At 39.5% G+C, this 21569-nt stretch overlaps 1 protein-coding gene across 1 annotated transcript; it reads left to right on the top strand.

The window, feature by feature from the left end:
- Nucleotides 1–9864: 9864 nt before the first annotated feature.
- ftsj1 (FtsJ RNA 2'-O-methyltransferase 1) lies at nucleotides 9865–21082 on the top strand. Its single transcript, XM_080438386.1, has 12 exons — nucleotides 9865–9941; nucleotides 11748–11930; nucleotides 12429–12498; nucleotides 14014–14143; nucleotides 15037–15115; nucleotides 16277–16329; nucleotides 16441–16494; nucleotides 17831–17933; nucleotides 18780–18863; nucleotides 19008–19111; nucleotides 19406–20422; nucleotides 20651–21082. Exons 2-11 carry the CDS (start codon nucleotides 11810–11812, stop codon nucleotides 19601–19603), a joined length of 996 nt encoding a protein of 331 aa, XP_080294512.1. The 5' UTR covers nucleotides 9865–9941; nucleotides 11748–11809; the 3' UTR covers nucleotides 19604–20422; nucleotides 20651–21082.
- The last annotated feature ends 487 nt before the right edge of the window (nucleotides 21083–21569 follow it).

Genomic DNA, 21569 nt, shown 5'->3' with positions numbered 1-21569 from the left:
AGTAAAAGTACAAAAGTATTGGCTTCAAAATATACTTAAAGTACCAAAAGTAGAAGTACTAAAATGTTTGAAAATAGCAGATCTACAAGCTCACAACGCGTTGCATGTATAAAATAGGGCTAAAGTGGATAATGTATGTTTTGTGTAATAATTTATACCTGCAAAGTAACTAGTAAATAAATCTGTCAAATAATTGTAGTGGAGTGTGAATGGTGATTAATCATGATTAATGATTCTTTAAACTGTGATTAATCTGATTAAAACTTTTAATTGTTTGACAGCACTAATATGTATATATATATATATATACATATATATATATACCTTGTCAAATTGAAAATAGCCACTTTGTGACGCTTTGTTAGCTTGTAGATCTGCTATTTTCAATCGTTTTTTATACATTTGAAAACTTGTTAAATTGGACCTACTGCAAAATGAGTACTTTTACTTTTGGTACTTTAAGTTTTGATGCCAAAACTTTTGTACTTTTACTCAAGTCAATTTTGAATACCCAAATGTACTTTTAACAGACTATTTCTACAATATGGTACTGATACTTCTACTTAAAACTTGTGAGTACTTCTTCCATCACTGCAATTCAATTACATTAAATTCAGTTCAGATTAGTTTAGTTTAGTTTAGTTTAGTTTAGTTTAGTTTAGTTTAGTTTAGTTTCTCAACTCAACTCAACTCAACTCAATGTGATGGTGTCTACAGTCCTTACCTTTCACAAGTCCTGATGAATCCTCGTCTGTAGAAATGCCAATGTATTTGAATGGAATGCAATTTAAATGTAGTTGTTGAATGTCTTACAGTTGCCGTCAGTCACACAGTGTCAGCTGGGAGCAGCTAGCTATACAAGAATATGTGTGCTATGTCCTGCTTATATACAGACCATGCAGATGGGAGGAGACACAGGTAGAGACGTGTGCCTAAACTGATTGAATCATCAGATTCAACACAGTGGTGTAAAGTAACTAAGTACATTTACTCAAGCACTGTACTTAAGTACAATTTTGAGGTATTTTTTACTTAATGGAGTAATTCAAATTAAAATACTTTTATTTCTACTCCACTACATCTCAGATGCAAATATTGTACTTTTACTCCACTACAATTATTTGAAAACTTTAGTTACTAGTTACTTTGTAGATTTTGATTATTATTACAAAACACACATTAACTACTTCAGCCCTATATACATTTACAATGTTTAGCAGAAGACCATGAGTGGAGATTTATTTTACAGTTGTGCTGTTAACAGGGAGAGACCACAACTAAGGACTAAGTGCTATCAATCACTGAAACTAATGTATGTAAAAGTCCTATAATTTGTTGGTTGTATACATAAATATACTCTGTACTGTAAGTGCATTTCAAACATTACACATAGCTATTGTGTTCAACGACACAGTTTTATTAAACAAACAATTACCAGACATTTTTATTAAACAAACAATTACCAGCCATTCTGTTGGTGGATACATTTAGAAAGATGGCATGTTAAAACTTAAAACAGTAATGAAACATCTTTATATTAAAAACATAGCTTTAACAGGCTCCAGTTATGATAATACAGTAAACATTTTGTTTAAGAGTAGTGTGGGGGGGGGGATAGATAAAGCAATGGTAATGGTTTAGCAGAAGCTTGTCATTTAGCAGCGTACCGTACCCGAAAACGCATGATCCGGATCCGAAACTGCCTCCGGAGGTGGTTTCGGGAACGGAACGGTTACCCGTTTCGGGAGACGATTCGCAACATTCACACTAGCCAAGCGGTCTGGAGTGCGCACCCGGGACCCGAGTGTGAAACGGCTCTGAGACTCCGCCGGTAACACTGACCAATACAACTGCAGGTCTAACCTGGCTCTAGATATTTCTTCACAAATGAATGTAGCCAGTGACTCAGCACAGAGGTCCTTCATGTAGAAGGTGCCTCTAGCACGTTCATTGATTGATTGATTGATTGATTGATTGATTGATTGATTGATTGATTGATTGATTGATTGATGTACTTTATTTAGTAAGACATGAGAAACAGTACATGGAAGTACAATTCACAATACAAGGTCCACTAAACTGGATAACTCATAAAGCACTAAACTTGTTTAAAATGAGTTCCCACGCACACAAATCATGATGATTCATTCATCCATTAATGAATGCATACATTAACAATGCCATTGAGGGACGCAGGAGGGGGGGGGGGGGGGTTTGGACACACTCAGCACCATGGGGGGGGGGGGGGGGGGTTCATGGAGTACATCTTCTGTGCTGAATTAACTAAATAAACCAAATGAAAGTAACACAAAATAAAAATAAAAAACCCGGAAAACAAACGCACGCTGGGAACGCATGCACAAAAAAGCCCTCTGCTGCCATTATGCACAGAGCGTAAGAGAATTTGCCAATTGTTCTTTTTTTGAGACGTCCATCGTTTCATCAACTAATATAAAAACATAATGCGGCTCTTTCACCTCCTTGATTATGATTTTTTTTTTATCCTCTCCTGAATCACTTGAATCATGTCACTTGACTGTCAGGGGAAGACTAGTAGCCATATTTATTATTCTTAGACTTCAGCCCCACGTGAGATTCAGTTGCAAGCATATCAACAAACTCAAGGAAGTTTCCTGTATTGGCAGAGCTCTCCTGTTCATTGTGGCCACGGAAAGGCAGTCCCTGGCGTCCAAGTAACGCTGTAGCTTAAACAAGGTTTTGACTTGAGCCCTGTTTTCTTCTACCCCTGCCGTTCTGTTTTTGACAATTTGAGATGCAACAGATTCCCTTTGGCCTGCGCATACTGCCCTATAGTTATTCCATTCCACCCTCAACTTATCCTTGAATAAAAGTTTTCATGTTTTTCCAGCTGATAAATCCCTGGTCAATGAAAAATCGTCTCCCCCTCTTTTCACCTTATAATACTCTGTGTCGTTGCTGAAGTGACGACATGCAAAACAATAGACAGTCTGAAGCCACGGAGAACTCAATCCATTCATACAACTTGTAATAATCTGCAGAAAAAACGTCTTCTTTCTGAGGCTGGGGAGCTTGTTAGATGAGGTTGCACAGGAGAGTAATTGTTTGACTTGCTAATGTCTTTAGTTGCTACAGATACACAACGATCAGCGTCAACCGATTGCACTCATGTTGTGACTGGATTTGTGACTGTTCATTTTCATTCAGTTTTGTTGTTATGTTTATTTTCAGTTCTCTTTGTTCTTTAGTCCTGTTATATCAAAAATGGTCTAAGATACTACCTAGGGTCCCACTTGATCTGCACTGTAAACAACACATCCGTGTAAGTTCACAAAAAAAGTTTTTGGCTGTGGGCCAAGTACGTTTCACTCATGTATTCATCTTTTACCAGTAGCAGAAGCGCCTCTAAATAGTATAAGTCAACTCCTTGAAAGTGTTTTTTTTTTCTTCTTGTTCACTTGACTTTTATGATGGTGTAAGCCTGATGTCCTGTCTTGTGTGCCAGTTGTTTGGATAAAATAATAAGTGACGTTCACTTTATATTTGTATGTGGTCATTTGTGTAAATTCTATTCTATCAATTTCATGATGGGCATTATGCTGCATATACATTTATATGTAGGTGCTTGTGTGTGTACTTCAGTGTCTGATGAAGACCCGGTAGGCTCAAAACGTCACGTCCAATGGTGTAAAAAAGGAACCAAAATACATTCTTAAGCTTTTGGAGCATGACCCTGCAGAGAGAGAGAGAGAGAAAGAGAATTCCATACAGACCGATGTACAGTGTGTTGGAAAACCCAACACACTGTGCATCAACAGCAAAATATAGATTAATACATTTTACAACATACAGCCACAATTCCCAAATTCAAAGTTAAGCTATCAATATCATACAAAAGTAGAGAGAAGCTGTGACCTCACCGCTCTGATGGACAATAAACAAATGATCCTTTCGCAAACAATACCCATGTTATGTTAGTTAAAAATGTTGAAAATAGCCAATCGACAAGATATAATTATTAATAATTAAGAAATACTATATTTTAAATAGTGAAAAATCTACTTAAGTCATTATTAGTGCAAGTTCAACTAGAAAAAGTGCTCCTCGGAGCACAGGTCTCCGCCAGGTCATAAATCGGCCTCATGGTGGTGCTATAACAGGCTCATGTGAAAAATGAGGTTCGGAATTGGCATCCAGCGAGTGTGTGTGCAAAGTTTTGTTGCGATCAGGCCAACGGTTCCGGAGATTAGCTGTTCACAGACAGAAGGACGGACAGGGTGCAAAACAATAAACATACTCTCTCATACAATTGTCTCCGCCATGCCGGAGACAATTACATTTCATTTGAAAATTACTTGTTGGGAAAATACATAAATTCTCTAATCTGTGAATCTAATGTGATTAATGTGACCCCTAATAATAGGCTATGACTTTGTACAAATATTGGTAATTTGCCAATACATTATTTTGTGAAATAAATGGGTTATATTTCACAGATACTATTCTTGTACTATATTAAAATTAAATCATAAACTTCAAGTTAAATTCATTATTTCTATGGACTTCATTATCATTGTTTTATTTAATGGTCTTCCTGCCCTGGCATTTAGCTTTTGTGCCCTCCAGAATTTGACAACACCAAAGGGCAAGTGGCCTTGCCCCTAAAATGAAGAAATTACAGGCCTGCATGTAACAAAACCTACGTCGCCAATCGACCTCCTGGTGGCGCTATAATAGGGCAATGTTAAAAGGGTGGTATTTATTCCTAAACGTAGTCCGAATGTGCGTGCAAAGTTTCACCGCAATCGGACGCTGCCTTCATGATTTGCGGCATTTTGGTCAAAACGGGCCACTCCTGCAAACTTTAGATGTCAATCTTAGCCAATCAGGATAGAATATGAAGAATCAATAGAATAACAAAGATGAGTGTTGACTCACTCAGTGGTGTCTTACATATAGCTGGGTGGTTCCACAAAAGAGTGAATGATTAATCAGGTCATTCTGTGTAAATTGCTCTCTCCTCACCTTCTATGATGAGGTTATCAAGTTTACTCATTTTATACCTCCCAACTTTCAACTAATACATGTGGATGGTGTGGTTTTTTTTTCTTCAAGGGAGGATGATAGTTTCCCAGATGTCCAGCCAGTGGAGGTAGAAATCCCTTTTCAGGGTACTGCTGTTCATCAGTTAGAAATGAGGTTTATGCATTTATTAATGTTAACTGCTTAAAAATGTACTAAATGTAGATGACAAAGAACCCAACAATCAGTGACATTGTAGTGTGCATGCTTACCGTTTGATTTAGCACATGTAATGTAGATAAAATAATCCATCAAGATACTGCATAATGGAAATGTAATCAAATTCAGTTGAGTTTATTGCTACACCTCTAGTCTCAACACAAATGTAGATAATTAATTTAAGTAATTTAAACCTTCGCGTTGCAATGTGTTTCCCAAGTATTTAGAATGATTTGTAGTGAAGTGGTTAAACCGAGTATCCACGCTAAAACTTATTTTGTTCCATTGTATTTGCAGGCTGCTCAGTACAAGCACGGCTCAATCCTCCATGAGTGGAATCAACATCCTATCAATATAATTCATTTAGAAATATTAGGGGAGAGCCGGGACAAACGCCGCATCTTTTTCTATTTCCCTCCCTGCACAGAGATTAATTAATTTCATGTAACCATACTTTTTTTTGTGAATAAGAGACACTTGTCCTCTCCCATTACCCGCCGATTTCTTTCATTTCTGGTGAAACGAGTCGGGACGAACGCCGCATACATGGGGGACGAACGGCGCGGTTGGATAAAGCGTCCTAAAACAAACAAATAAGTTACATTTCTGGCATCTAACGCTCATTGATGCTTCAGTAGAATCCTACGAGCAAATGACCATGCTGATTGTCAAATAAATGTATCATGTTAATGTCGACATTGTCTTAGTTCAATCCTCAGCTTTTGTGTAGGGTTACACATAATGTCCACTCCATGTCCACTCCATGTCCACTCCATGTCCACATCACACTGGAGCCAACACTCCCCTGTGCCAACACTGGTACAGGGGAGGGTGATCACTGGCACACTGGCATAAGTGTGAGAGAGAGGATTTCTTCATTTAAAATGTAATATTCAAAAAAGGTTTAGTCAGTTAAATTAAAGGGACTACACCATGAATTTTTACTTTTTCTTCTTTTTTGTGTGTTTTTGGTCTCCCCTACCTCTCTTCTATCCCCAAAAATAACCCAGTTTGAACACTCAGGCTTTCACAGCAAATCTGGGGTTTTCTGTAAATTGGTCTCAAAACAGGCCAAACTGATTTGCACCCTCACGTGACGTCACGTCAGGGTACAATCCCTCCCGTTTTTCAGTTCCAACCAAAATAAAAAAAAATATATATATATTTTTTAAATTTATTTATTATTTGTTTTATTATTATTATTATTATTTATTTTTTCCACACAGAACCAGGAGATAACATGCATACAAACTGGCTCAATAGTGCCCCGCGCCAAACAGGACGATGTGGTATTGCAGGTGAAAGTGCTTTATAAGCCAGAGAGGAGTTAGTTGGAATGAGTATATCTGAGGCTTGATTTAGGCTCAAACCTTTTGAAAACGTTTGAGGGACATAAACAATATGATATTAAATATTATTATTATTATTTAAATTCATGGTGTAGATCCTTTAAGTCCACTCACATCTATATTGAAATTACATCCTGCACATAATTCTGCATTCATTCAAGCTGATAACTCTGACTGGGGAGGCAGTCTGGGAGCTGGGTGGGTTATTGCTATTAACAATTAACAAACTTTTTTTTTAAAGTGAAAGTCCGGTGAAAGGCCAATCTACAAGCTCACAACGTGTTGTGAGCTTGTAGATTGGATTTTCAAACCGTTAAAGTAAAGGGGTTAATGCATGCATAATAATCTAACACTATAAAGTAACTAGTTTTCAAATAATTTTTGTGGAGGGAAAAGTGCAATATTTGCCTCTGAGATGTAGTGGAGTAGAAGTAAAAGTATTGAAAGTAAAGTAAAGTAGAAAAAGAAAAACTCATAATTGTACTTGAAGTACAGTAGGCTACTTGAGTAAAATCTGTAAATGTACTTAGTTACTTTCCACCTCAGCTAACACATGAACAATTATGTCGTTTCAACCCATGACCTCAATTTTGACCTTGACCTTTGACCTGTTCGACCCAAAAGTTAACCACTTAAAGGAGGAGTTCACCCAAAAAAGGACTTATTTTCTATCAATTACACACCCCATGAAGCCTTGATTTCATGGATTTATTTTTGTTTTTGTGGCATTCCCAAGACAATAATTTGATGACCGTGTGTATTTCCGGTAGGAGACACAAATAATCTACTTTGTGTCTCCTACCGGATACATTAGCCAGTAGGAGACGGGAATCAAATTATCAGCTTAGGAATGCTCCCTGGTGGTCAAGTCTGGTATGTCTGGTAAAAATAAATAAGTACGCAAATACATAAATACATAATTATTTAATAATTAAATACATAAATAAGTAACATAAATACATAAATACATAAATAAATACATAAATAAAATAAATACTTACATAAAATAAATACATAAATAAATACACAAATAAATACATAAATAAACAAACAAAACAATAAACATGGCATAAAGTGCAATCTTTTAGTTAGTACTTGCCAAATGTGCTGCAAACCATTCAACACTGTGAAGACTTCCTTTTGGCCTATAATTAAAGCTGCACTATGTAACATTCCTCTTCTACCCCAGATTTGAAGTGCTAGGTCACCTGCCAATACAAGTGCTGAATTTTGTTTTGTTTTACCTTATACTAGATTCTGCCTGCTTGCTCAGGGGATAAATTGAATCTTGACTTTCAGGTCAAAATTCACGTCAAACTATAAACAGGATAGTGTCAAAGGTCATGTCTCACCACACAGGATTTTGGGCCTCTTCCTTACTTCCTTCATAGGTGTTCCCTTCTGGTCAAACAGAGTCAGGGTGCTGATATTGCGCATTTTGGCTCACTGGAAACTCTCAAAGTGTGATCCAAGGTGACTCATGGTTCCGTCGTGGGGGGGGGGTCCAAATGGCCCCTTATGGGTGTGTAACTCTGAGTGTACAAATGGAACCGAATGGACCCTATTGGTTCCGTTTGTACACTCTCAGAGTTATGGGTGGACCTTGAAATTAAACAGTTTGAGAAGCACTGTTTCAAAAGACACTAAATGTTTGTAATTCTATGAACACGCTGTTCCACATGTGGTGTGTGTGTGTGTGTGTGTGTGTGTGTGTGTGTGTGTGTGTGTGTGTGTGTGTGTGTGTGTGTGCGTGTGCGTGTGCGTGTGTGTGTGATTCAATAGTGTTATTTTGGAGCCCAGACTAGTACAGCATTCCTGAAAAGATTTGTTAGTTGGCAAAATGTTCTTCCAGAAGGCAGGAAGGAATGTCAAACAAAAGAATGCACTTGGCATCATTGGTCTGACAACCACTGTATGGACTTTAATTGGCTAACTGCAACACACTGTCAGTCACTATCTGGGAAAGGCAGACAGACAGACAGACAGACAGACAGACAGACAGACAGACAGACAGACAGACAGACAGACAGACAGACAGACAGACAGACAGAGACATGGGGTAGGCTATAGGGATTGTACCCCCATCTGAAAATATTTTGTGCAATAGGGACCCCCATACGAGAGAGAGAGAGAGAGAGAGAGAGAGAGAGAGAGAGAGAGAGAGAGAGAGAGAGAGAGAGAGAGAGGAGAACAATGTGTGTGTAGTAGTGTAGAGAATTACAGGTCATGTGTATAATATATTTTGGATGTCCTTTCAGATTGAAACAATAACAGAGGTGATTCTAACACTTGTTATGTCGTTGCACATCCAAAGCAATTCCCTTTTTTAAATGAGTGTGTTAAAAACATTTTAAAATAGTGAAAATAGCAGATCTACAAGCTCACAATGCGCAAATCTATCTATCAACCTTATGACATGAATAGGCTAATCACTTGACTCTATGGCTAATCAACTTAAAGAAAAGGACTTTGGCGCCACCGTGTGGTCATTGATAAAAAAAAATAACGGCGTTATGAGGCGTTGATTTTCTCAAATAATATTTTCTGGATAATTATTGCTTGTGCTTTAAATTAATTTGCACCATGGGTGTAAAAAGCAAATACTTCATTGTTAAACGTAGACTGTTTAGTTGCCCTCCACTTCACTCATTCATTCATTTATTTGGTATTTCCTTCACATTTGTAGTGACAATGTGCACAGGCACTCCAGAGAGACAACTAGTTGTGGGGTCCTTCCCATCGTTGCCATGTCCGTTTATTATAAGCGACTTTGGGCTTATTTTTCTGTGAAGTTGCTTGTATTTTGGGCTTGTTTCCAACATTTAAGTTGCTTATATTTGGGGCTTGCTTCCAAAGTTTTTTTTAATGATTATCTTAACCAGTGGCTCTCAAATATTTTCATGTCATGGACCCCTATATTAACATGTATTTGAAATCTGAAAATGTTTTGTACCAGGGAGCCCCCTGTACCAGATTTGTGTTGTAGAATGTTTAAAGAATATTCAATAAAATCAATAAAAATAAATCAATTAAAAATATATTTAATATATTTTAAAACATTATACAAATACAATAATGTTTAAAAATATTCCAAATATTCCACATTTTATCTCAAGATTTTTTGAAAATAGCAGATCTACAAGCTCACAATGCGTCGCATCGCAACGCGTTGTGAGCTTGTAGATCTTCTATTTTTAATGTATACAGTGTTTAACGTGCTCATGGCCCTAGAGTTGCTTCTTTTGGGCTTGTTTTCCTAGACCTGGTTGCTTATTTCTCTCACAACATCTGGCAACGCTGGTCCTGCCACTATCAATAATTACACGTGAACAACGCATTGGAACAAAAGTCTGTGTTTTTCTACAGGCTGCTGTGAGTAGATTTAACATGTTAATGCATTTAACTGTTGTTATTTATCAGTCGTTTGTATTATGTGGTTGCAAGTTAAGCTGTATAGTCTTAAATAACGTTACATCAGGCCTTCAGTACAGATGGTAAAACACAGACAGCTTGTAAAGAAGGATATTACCATTTTTCTGCTGCTAAAATCTGCTTAATTGTGTTGTTTATGGATGTTTAGCCTTGGATCAAGACTATCTGTCATCATAGATGTGTTTGATCCAGTCTGAATCTATCGTAGTCTTCTGATAGACATCTTTTTCATGTCAAGGACCCCCAAATTGCAGTGGTGGAAAGTAACTAAGTACATTTACTCAAGTACTGTACTTAAGTACAATTTTGAGGTATTTGTACTTTACTTGAGTATTAACAATTTCCAATACTTTTACTTCTACTCCACTACATCTCAGAGGCAAATATTGTACTTTTACTCCACTACATTTACTTGAAAACTTTAGTTACTAGTTACTTTTCAGATATAAACTATGATATAATGAAACATACATTAACCACTTTAGCCCTATTTTATACAAAGGCTATTTGAAAATAGCAGATCTACAAGCTCACAACGCGTCGCAGCGCGACGCGTTGTGAGCTTGTAGATCTGCTATTTTCAAATATTTAGTACTTTTGGTACTTTAAGTACATTTTGATGCCAATACTTTTGTACTTTTACTCAAGTAATATTTTGATTCTGGACTTTTACTTGTAACAGAGTATTTTTATTTTGCAGTATTGGTACTTTTACTTAAGTAAAGAATTTGAGTACTTTTTCCACCACTGCTTAATTGTGTTGTTTATGGATGTTTAGCCTTGGATCAAGACTATCTGTCATCATAGATGTGTTTGATCCAGTCTGAATCTATGGTAGTCTTCTGATAGACATCTTTTTCATGTCAAGGACCCCCAAAATTGACACTTATCAGCCCACGGACCCCCATTTGTAAAGATATGCCAGTTGCCAGAGAGCCCCCCCATAAGAGAAGATTTCTAGCAGTGATTCTCAACCATTTTAATTTCAAGGACCCCCAGTTTGACATGCATTATTATGGACCCCCCATTTAATGGCATTTCTATCTCTGGGACCACAGTTTATATTGTAAAATCAATGTTTTTTAACTCTCATATAGAGTGTACAAATGGACCTGTTGGTTCCATTTTTACAGTCTCTGAGTTACAGACCAATAAGGGTCCATTTGGTTCCTAACTATCTATCATTTAGCTGGGGACCCCCTGGCCTCCCTCAAGGACCCCACCTGGAGAACCAATGCTGTAGGCTAAAATGCCATACCTCACCAATGCAACTACTCGCAACTGCCATTGGGGATAATGGTGGTTGCAAGTAGTTGCATTGGTGAGGACTGGCCTTAAGTTGTTGTTGTTTTTGTGTTGTTAATGCAGTAGGTCTATACTCCCATCCCAGTCTTCTCTATTAGGAGAGAGATCTCATGCACAGACATGATAAACAAGTGAAATTGGAAGTAATGAAATACATATGTTAATGAGAAGACACAATTGGAACTGGAACACTATAAAATAGAAGCTGATAAATGGTTAGTCTCTCTAGAGCTTTAACTTTGTTAGAGCTTTGGGTTGTTAAAAAACAACCCAAAAATATCACTTGCATGTGGCCTAACATATTCATAAATAGCATTTGTAAAGCTCAAACATGTGATGCATTGAGAGCTTGTAGATCTGTTATTCTTTTGTTTTTAATTTTCACCAAAATATGGATGCCAGGGGGAAAGTGGTCACATGTGGTTGTTTGTAAACCCCCAGGCATCTATCCAACCATCCATCCATCCATCCAGGGCGGGCCATTGTTGTCATAGCAGGTGAACATGGGTCGGTCGTCCAAAGACAAGCGGGACATCTACTACCGTCTGGCCAAGGAGGAGGGCTGGAGGGCCAGGAGCGCCTTCAAACTGCTGCAGCTGGACGAGGAGTTTGGCCTGTTCAAAGGTACATCATGTGCCCAAGTGTTTTTTTTATATAGCGTTGCTCTCAGGCAACTCTATATTTCAACTTTTTTTTCTTCCGAAAATTAATGGCCTACTTCATCATACAAGAGTGTCGCACAAAAGTATTCGCGTTCTGAGCTTGTAGAGTGGCTATTTTCATTTCCTATTTCATTTTTATTAAAAAAGTGGTTGTCTAATATCATCATCACGTACCCCCAAATTGATAAATACTTGGCAGCGAACCCCCATCTGAAACAACTTTGGGCCAGGTAAGACAAGATTTGTGTAAAACATTTTTCCAAATGTTTCCAAAATAGCCGATCTACAAGCTCACAATGCGACACGTTGTGAGCTTGTAGATGAGCTATTTTTGAATAGCCAAATATAGCTGGGGAACCACTGACCATAATGGAACCCTGATCTCGCAAACAAGTCTTTAGTTGTCTGCACTATCAGCCCGGTGACATTCTGTGCATCATTGTTTGTCTCTCTGGTTCAGGAGTGAAGAGAGCAGTGGACCTGTGTGCCGCCCCGGGCAGCTGGAGTCAGGTTCTAAGCCGTAAGCTCAGGTATGTCCCCTACTCAGCTGCTCTCCTGAAGTGCTGCTGTCATTTAGGTTACATACTAACTAGAGTAACCTAAATGACATGTTGAACATATTTTCAAGACGCTTGAACCGGGACCCTTAAATGAACCTACACGTTCGTTCATAATGTTTTTGCTTTTTAATCCATTAAGACCTGGAACGCATCTGTGTCACTTTTTGATTTGAGCTAAAAAGCATTATTTTACACTTTGGCTATTCAAAAATAGCAGATATACAAGCTCATAGCGCGGCACCGAGTGCCGCGCTACGAGCTTGTAGATCTGCTATTTTAGAAAAATCGAGAACATTTGTGCAAATCTTTCAATATATATCTTTTAACATTTGTAACTTGCTTCTGGGGGTCCCTGGAACAAAATATTTTGAGATGGGGGTCCGCGGTCAAATACATATACATTTTGGGGTCCTTGACATTAAAAAGTTTGAAAATCACTGACATAGCAACATACGTTTTTTCAAAAAAATGTTTTTAGAACTGAATTAGAAGACATTTTATAGAATCGGAACCTCAGGCCTTCATGGGTTACTCCATTAAGAAATCTAAGATGACACAGATGCGTTCCCGGATTGAATGGGTTAAGCACACCTGGTGACTGCACCTTTCAACAGAACATGATAAACCTCTATCTAAGTGGGGCGGCCGTTAGCCTGGTAAACCCTCCCTCCGGAAATCTCATTTCTATTTGATTCCTGGAGTGAGTCTGGCCTGATCCGCCTTTCTGCAATATTGGCTGTGTATGCCAAACGGCCGAGCCTATCAGCGTCGTCGCTCATTGTTCTGTGATTGACAGCTTACGTTGGCCAATCAGGTGGCGAGTTCGAGTGAGCCCAAAACACGAACGGCAGCCATCTTTTTCTTGTGCGGCCAATTCTCCGCTATTTTTTTACTTCAAAAAGCTCTCTAACTTCTATTTTGAGGCACGGAATTTACTTATAAGATATCGTTTGGATAGAATTTAGTTGTTTAACTTCATATATGTGGTCAATTAATCATGACAAAGCCTATTTAAAAATATAAATTTAGAGAACCGGTAGGGGCGGGCAGTGACACCCATGTATCCGAAAAAGGCAACCCATTTTGGGTATGGCTGTCTCAAAAGTCTCGTTGCGTCACATTAAGACTGGTGAACTGCTGATTGGCTGAAGGGGAAAAATTATCATTGGCTGAAGGGGTTGTCAGTCAACGGTATTACTCCCGCCCAACTCCAGCACAGCCAATATTGCAGAAAGGCGGATCAGGCCAGACTCACTCCTGAAATCAAATGGAAATGAGATTTCCGGAGGGAGGGTTTACCAGGCTAGGGCGGCCGTGGCTTTGTGGATATAAAGTAGAGGTGCTCCGATCAGGTGTTTTTTGGGACCGATCCTCGATCATCTGAAGTCTGATCAGCCTGAAGCCTTCTCTAGCCTTTAGGCCACTGCTGCTCAAATAAAAAATAAGTGCTGAAAAGTATTCTATGTCTTCTATGATCTAAACCAGAGTAAAGGATGAACAAAGAGATGTGAAGACCCAGGAAGCACAGAGTGAGGAGGTAAAGATCGTGGCGGTGGACCTCCAGGCCATGGCTCCTCTCCCAGGTGTGACACAGATCCAGGGTGACATCACCAAGGTAAATGGAACAAGAAAGGGGCCGTGTCCACATAGAACACCTTTTGAGCGGGCAATGCAATGTCTTCCATGTATTTCTATTGTAAAGACACGCTGGTCCGTTAGAATGGTTGATAGGTTTGAAACAAACAGTGCAGGCATCATGCTGTGTGCGAGCGTTATGGACATGATATCCAAAGCGCTCCTCAGCTCAAAAGGCGTTCTCTATGGACACGGCAGTTCTTCACATTTTTGTGCGTGGGAAATGTCATCCTTAACACATTGAATGCCAATCGCGTAGATCTACGCGAACCTATTTAAAGCCGCAGCGTGCCAATCGCGTAGATCTACGCGAACCGCCGGTTCGCGCAGATCCCCCCCCAGGTGCACTTTCGGAATTTTTTGATCCATTTCCGGTTCCGGTTTGAAGACCGGAAACAGAATTATTTGGGATCCGGTTTTGCCGATCGCGTCGGCCCTCGTTCTAATGACGAAACTGAAACTCAATTCTCTTCCTGTAGTTTTTTCTCCTCGCATATCACTGTTTAACGTGAACCGCTCTAACTACAACCATGGAGCTCCGTTTGACATGTGGTTTTCACTGGTAGATTCAGTGAGATGTCGCCGATGTAAACAGACAGTGCACAGCTCAATCTTATGGATTTTAACAAGGTCTATGGCGACGTGAAAAAAACAAAAAAACAACAATAACACGTTGGCACTGGTGAGTACATTATGAGATTAACGTCTGGCATGGAATGTGTTAAGGCCCGAAGGACGGTGTTATGGACTGAAGCCAGCTCTTCTAATAAATTGGGGAAAGACATCGCAAAGATATTCTGTGTATCTCAGGGACACTGCAAGGTGCCATACTGTGCCAAAAGCTGTCTCTCTCATCCATAACTTTGCTTTCAGATCTCGACGGCTCAAGAGATTATCAGACATTTTGAGGGACAGCCGGCAGATCTCGTTGTATGTGACGGAGCACCAGATGGTAAGTTTTTAGAACTTCATCCAGATAAGCCACATATATCCAGTCCACAAGTTTCATACCTGTAAACCGTCCCCTCTCTGACTATAAAATATAAAAAATAAAATATATGCTGATACAGATATGTCTGCTATATGCATCGGCCAACATCGGCCTTCTGGTGTATTGGTCTAATCCAGTGGTTCTCAACCAGTGGTCCTTGAGGGGGTTCCGGGTGGTCCCCAGCTAAATGATGGAGAGTTGGTAACCAAATGGACCCTTATTGATCTTTAACTCTTGAGAGTGTAAAATGAAACCAAATGGCATTTTACGCTCTCAAGAGTTAAATTATTGTTAGCACATTGTGTGCCAGAGGTTTATTAAAATAGGGTACGTTCAGTGCCTGCTATTCTTCCATCCACTTACGTTGATATGTTTCGTGCTGTAGAAGCCCCGACGCGGAAGTGCATGTAAACAAAGCGTGCGTGCGAGACGGCGGAGGGTCCCGACTAACGCCTGGAACAATAATATTTCTAACGCGATCCTCCATTGCAGAGTGATCGCCGATCGAAAACGGCTCACTTCCACCAGGTTAAAAAGAAATGGAGATATTAAGCTTTTAGTCAAGGAGTTAACATTGGAAAGGCCGACCGGAAGGATGTTTGACATGGATCCACATCTGGCCTCTCCTTCTCAGAGACTCCTTGGATGATCCCAAAGTTTCGTTAGAACGCCCCACGTGGGCCCCACGTATTAAAAAAGAAATGGGTCAAAAACGGTCCGGACCGTTTATGGCACTCAATGTGTTAAACATCTGCATTACTTAATTAAAGAATTATTATTTTGATCAACGTTTGGCCTGTTATTATCTCTCCAACGTCAATGCAGCATGGAATTGTAGACAAAATCGTATCCAACGATAACAAAATATTCAAGTTTTGGGTTTGATCTAAATCTCATCAAATGGTGGTCTGTGGCTCGAATGCAGAATAAACAATGGACCTTGATATGAAAAGGGTTGAAAACCACTGCTTTAAACTGTCGCCTCTCTGACTTTTCCTATTGGCCAAAATATATGCTAATACAGATGTATCTGCTATATAGGCCAACATCGGCCTTCTGGTGTATTGGTCTAATCAAAGCATTCCTCTTATTGATTATTGACTGTTTCATAATTGTCCATAGTGACTGGTCTCCATGATGTTGATGAGTACATCCAAGCTCAACTCCTATTGGCTGTGAGTACTGCAGGTCGTCGAGTGGATTTAGATGGCTTCATTCACCTAATGATAATTATCCCTAATATGTTGTAAAGTTTGTTTAAACATGTTTTTTTTTTTTCATCTAAGGCTCTAAACATCACCTCACATGTCCTGAAGCCTGGGGGAACGTTTGTCGCCAAGGTATGTCCAATATACTGGATATCGTCTCTGTCGGGTGGAAACCTCATATATCCAAAACTGTTACTTTTTAGGATTCAAATTTAAAAGTAGCAGATCTACAAGCTCAAAACGCTTCGCTTCGTGCCACGTTTCGAGCTTGTAGATCTGCTACTTTTGATGCTTTAAAAATACAAAAAGTTAGAATATGGAGATAAGGGAGGTTTCTGCCCGACAACAACGATATGTTTTTAAATGACACGTATCTCAGTATTGACACCTCCACCATGCTAATGCCCTTTGACCAGTGGCCAATATTATGAGAAGGCTGAATGCTAGCAGCGTTGCCAACTCTCGTGAGAGAAATAAGCAACACCACCTCCAAAAACAAGCCAAATCTCGCAAGAGAAATGAGCCAACCTATCCTAAAAAGTACAAGCCAAAACAAGCCCAACAAATAGCCATTTATTCCTAATAAAATATTAGATGCATGTATCATTATAATCTAATCTCTTATGGGGAATAAGTAGTATACATCAAAGACATGTTTGCTTATTAGATTTGCCAAAGAAGCCACCATATTTTTTTAAACGAGCCCAAGCAACCGCAACCCACGACTCAAGATTTTTTTTTCCCGCAACTGGAAAAAAACTAAGTAAACAAGCTGCTAGGTACATGATTGGCTGCTGGTGGTCAATGTAGCCCACATCCAATAAAAAATAAGTGAGTTCCTGCACTCTTTGATCTCGCCGCGACGCCATCACTTGGTTCATGTGGCCGAGTGTGCTTTGGGTTCAACGTTGGAACTACACAGTATTGTTTGGAACTATTGGGTTACTTCCGCTTTACTTCTGCATCCTTCTTTGTTATTTCAGAATGTCATTAGAGCAGTGGTTCTCAACCTTTTCTGGAGCAGGGCCCACGTGAAAGTCTTGCCTCATCATCATCTGCTTGTTATCTCTAGAACACAGAAACAAATTCCAAATCGACTAGGTTGATTTTGGCAATTAATTAAAGAATATTGAATATTATATGACTAGTCCTCATTTACAACAGAAGTCTATGGGAGTTTCGTAAAACTCTTTTCTCTCAATGGCCCTGGTCAATATGAGAAGGTTGTAGTGTTACAGTCATACTGCAGGTGGAGCTGTAGAGCAGTGTGCTACTTGATTGACCGCAGATGGCCAGTGTGTAGCCCAGTAGTAGTCCAGCTGTAACAACAATTACTGACAAGAAAAAGCATGGTTATCCACCTGATCTTACATGGCTTTTTGGCTGTTGATGTTCTTTGGCTTGTTGTTGAAATCATGTAAAAAATAAAAAAAAGCCCACGCTTCCTTTCATCCTTGTCCCTGTGCAGATTTTCAGGGGCAAGGACGTGACCCTTCTGTACTCCCAGCTGAAGATCTTCTTCAGCAGCGTGACGTGTGCCAAGCCACGAAGCAGCAGGAACTCCAGCATAGGTGAGCCAGGCTTGGATGGGCCCGAGACCGAGCTTTAGAATATGTTATTGCAATATCAACCATATTTGCCTTAGAGCTGGTCCCCTGTTCAGTGACTTCCCAATGATCCTGAGGAAGAATTATACATTATACTATATTGTTGTCATGGATGTTTATCTCTAACCTTTTATATTTTACCATCACTTATAGTACTTATATAATACATTATGATATGACATGATATTTGGTAGCCAAGATGTCTCCGCTAGGCCTGATAGCTATTGTTTTTGTTACAGCCTGACTGTTTTGGTTCAGCTTGTCTTTGTAGCAGCTAGTATAACTATGGTCGAGCTCTGAGCTCGTTGGCAGAACTACCGTACCACCGATCTGTGTTAGACTGTGTGTCTACCGTATGGTTTAATTCACATGCTATCATGTAAATTAAAACACAACCATCACCACCTAGAATATTGTCTCGACTCCTATTGCTTCATCAATTACTGATTGATCCAGAATTCTATGACAATCCTAATAGGTATATAAGGTACTTCGTTGACCGGGGTTCCCCCTCGGGGGAGCCTGTCCAAATCTTTTCACTGAAAATAGCCGATAACATGTGCTCCCTGTGCAAATGCCCCTAAAGACTGTTCATATTGTCATGATCAGACTATCACTGTATCTGTATTATGCATGAATGCAGAATGCACTGTGGAATGCAGTGGTTATGCATTCAGCAGAGCCACTTCCTGGCCTGCTTACCAGGGGAATATAAATGGAGAACCCCCTCCACTAGACTATGTGAAATGGTTGTTATTATAACATTCCATTTGACTTGTTTGCCTGTAATGTCTGTGTCCCTTTCTGCAGAGGCCTTTGTAGTGTGTCAGAACTACTCTCCCCCTGAGGGCTATGTTCCCAACATGTCCAACCCACTTCTGGATCACTCCTATGGTAATAATCATTAACCATAACGTTAATAATTAATCGTTCATAATTCATTGGAAATCACTGTCTGTCTGTGTGTGCTCTCACCCTGGAGTATAATGATTAGTTTCCATGTTTTGTAATCGTTGATTTTCTTCTGTGTTTTCAAAGATGTGGATTTTAACCAGCTGGAGGGTCCAAACAGGATCATTGTTCCGTTCCTTGCCTGTGGTGATCTCAGTGCTTTTGACTCGGACAGAACCTACCCTCTTCAGGTAGAAATCATGGATCTGCAGAATAGATTAGATAGATAGACTACCTGTATGCACAAACACACACAAATACCTTTTTATTGTTTGGAGCAGTATAGAAGGCAAAGCTCTCGATTTACCAGTCAGTCTCCTACTCCCACCTATGGTCATGACGTAAAGAAAGAGATTGTTTTATATTGTGGGGAGTAATTGATTGGCATAGCGACTAAATTGGGGAGAAAATAGGAAAAAAGCAACATTTTTTTTTTTTGAATTGATATTTATTGACACTTTACTGCATTTTTCCCTTCTTCTTAGCTGGATGGCAGTAAGGAGTACCGGTACACGCCCCCCACACAGCCGCCCATCCGACCACCTTATCAACAAGCCTGTCATCTTCGCAAGAACAACCTGTTGGCCAGCGAAGACGGCCCTTCACTCCCACTGGACGAGGCTCTGTCTTCTGTCCAGCTGTCCAGCCCACAGAAGGACTGCACAGAAGACGCCAAACCCTGACATTTCCTCGTAGCCTGAACTGATTTATACTCAGCAACTTGAGCCTGTCATGTCACACAATGCAAATAGCAGATCTAAAAGCTCACAACTCGTCGCATCACGACATGTTGTGAGCTTGTAGCTCTGGTATTTTCGCTCCACAACACAACGTTTATAAAGTAAGCATAGGCCTTTTAGGTTATTTTTCTGAATTTTCTCCCATTACGACATTCCCAAAATAGGAAAACCAGGTTGTTAAATGCATTGATAGAGAATCGCTGAATCATCAGCTAATGAAACTGATCGGAATCGCTTCTGTAAAAATTCCAATGGCAGCATGGAACTGTGATCACACAAATTAGGGTTTATGATCACATATTGATTGCCTTTTATCATTTTTATCTTTATTCTTCTGTAACAAAAATGTTTGTTTGTCAGGTCTTCCTTGTAAAACAGCATTGTTCCTCAAAGCTGCAATCCGTAACTTTTACGTCATTTTTGGGATTTGAGCGTGGGTCTCCTGCACGAGACGAGTCAGACAATACATTTCTACTACTTAGTCAAGAGGCAATCCTCATTCCTCAATGTCAGTTCCTGCGGTGGTTGACTGCCTTTTAACCTATTTAAAACCGGGAAAGCATCCGTGTCGTTTGCTGTTCAAAAATAGCAGACCTACGAGCTAGACATTTTTTTTAAATCTTCAAAAAATTACTGGTTTAGAAGGAATTTGTGGAATCGGCCTCAGGTCGTAATGGGTTAAAACACTGATTTTGTCCAGTGGCAGAGCTGTGTTTTGTACGTCTCACCACTTGGGGCATACATTGCCTACTCAGGGACAGTGTTGCCAGATTCTGTGAGAGAAACAAGCAACCAGGTCTAGGAAAACCAGCCCAAAAGAAGCGACTATGGGCCACATGTGCACTTTAACATATACATCAGCTATTTGAAAATAGCCGATCTACAAGCTCATAACGCGTCGCGTTGTGAGCTTGTAGATCGGCTATTTTCAAATCAAATCTTGCAGGGAAATTATAATAATCAGATCTGGCAACCCTGCTCAGGGATCAGAGTGGCTTGTGTGCTGTCATGGCAGTGGGCCGGTTACTGCAGGTGGGACTGCAAACTGTGATCGTTGGAGAGACTTTTGAGGATCCTTTTCTTTGTTCTGCATCATCATACTGAGGAATTGGCCTTGGGGTTAGCCTCTTGAATGAGTTTATTATTATTATTATTAATAGCTTCAGGCAGTAGTACCAGTGAAACCACAGGTTATTAGAATGCTCCTAACCATCGAAGGAAGGAATGCATTTCCCTCGTGATAACTTTGGAATGTGTGATGGAGGCAAAGCCCTGGAGTATGTTTAGCCCTTTAATATTCTTCTCCCTATTCATAATCTTCTACACACCAGTGGTTCTCAACCTGTGGGCCTTCATACACTGCAGAATGATTTGCTAAAGATTGTATGTATGAACAGATTAGTTAAAATGAGGGTTTTATTAATTCAAATAAGTTCTGGATTGCAGCTTTAATATAATATAAAATAAAATAAAATAAACTATAAAAGATGTATCCACTGTAGTTGTTTTTCTGATCTGTAGGCACAGTGTATCTCATTATCATTGTAAAGATGGAGACTGAATGGCCACAATAGTGGTGGTGGTTGAATAGAATGTTGAAACTGAATAGAAATGTTAATGACATGCTTTCTCTTCTTAATTAAGCCTTATTCATTCATGGCCTTTATTCATTCATGGTCAAACTGCGCCCCCTGGTGTGTTTTGTGTGGCTTTGTGGAAAAAGCATGGCTAAAAGTCAAAGGAACTCCACAAAAACTTCCAGGAAATTTCTTTCCAAAAAGTTTGAAATTGCCACATAATCCTTGATTATCACTCAACCTTGGAATATCAAAGCATATGTTTCCTATTAAACAAAAGAATGTGGAAAACCCATAATGATTAATTAGCAATGACACTTCCTGATTCGACG

The sequence above is a fragment of the Gymnoscopelus braueri genome (assembly GCF_963280865.1).
Source record: "Gymnoscopelus braueri genome assembly, chromosome: 9".
NCBI lineage: Eukaryota > Metazoa > Chordata > Actinopteri > Myctophiformes > Myctophidae > Gymnoscopelus > Gymnoscopelus braueri.
This window is presented reverse-complemented; position numbering and strand designations above follow the sequence as displayed.

What these genes read in the sequence shown, in the direction of transcription:
- ftsj1 (XM_080438386.1), top strand. Translation starts at nt 11,810, where the DNA reads ATGGGTCGGTCGTCCAAAGACAAGCGGGACATCTACTACCGTCTGGCC. An exon ending in GTTCTAAGCCGTAAGCTCAG is followed by an intron (nt 12,499 to 14,013) that starts GTATGTCCCCTA and finishes GATCTAAACCAG; the next exon opens with AGTAAAGGATGAACAAAGAG. An exon ending in ATGTGACGGAGCACCAGATG is followed by an intron (nt 15,116 to 16,276) that starts GTAAGTTTTTAG and finishes AATTGTCCATAG; the next exon opens with TGACTGGTCTCCATGATGTT.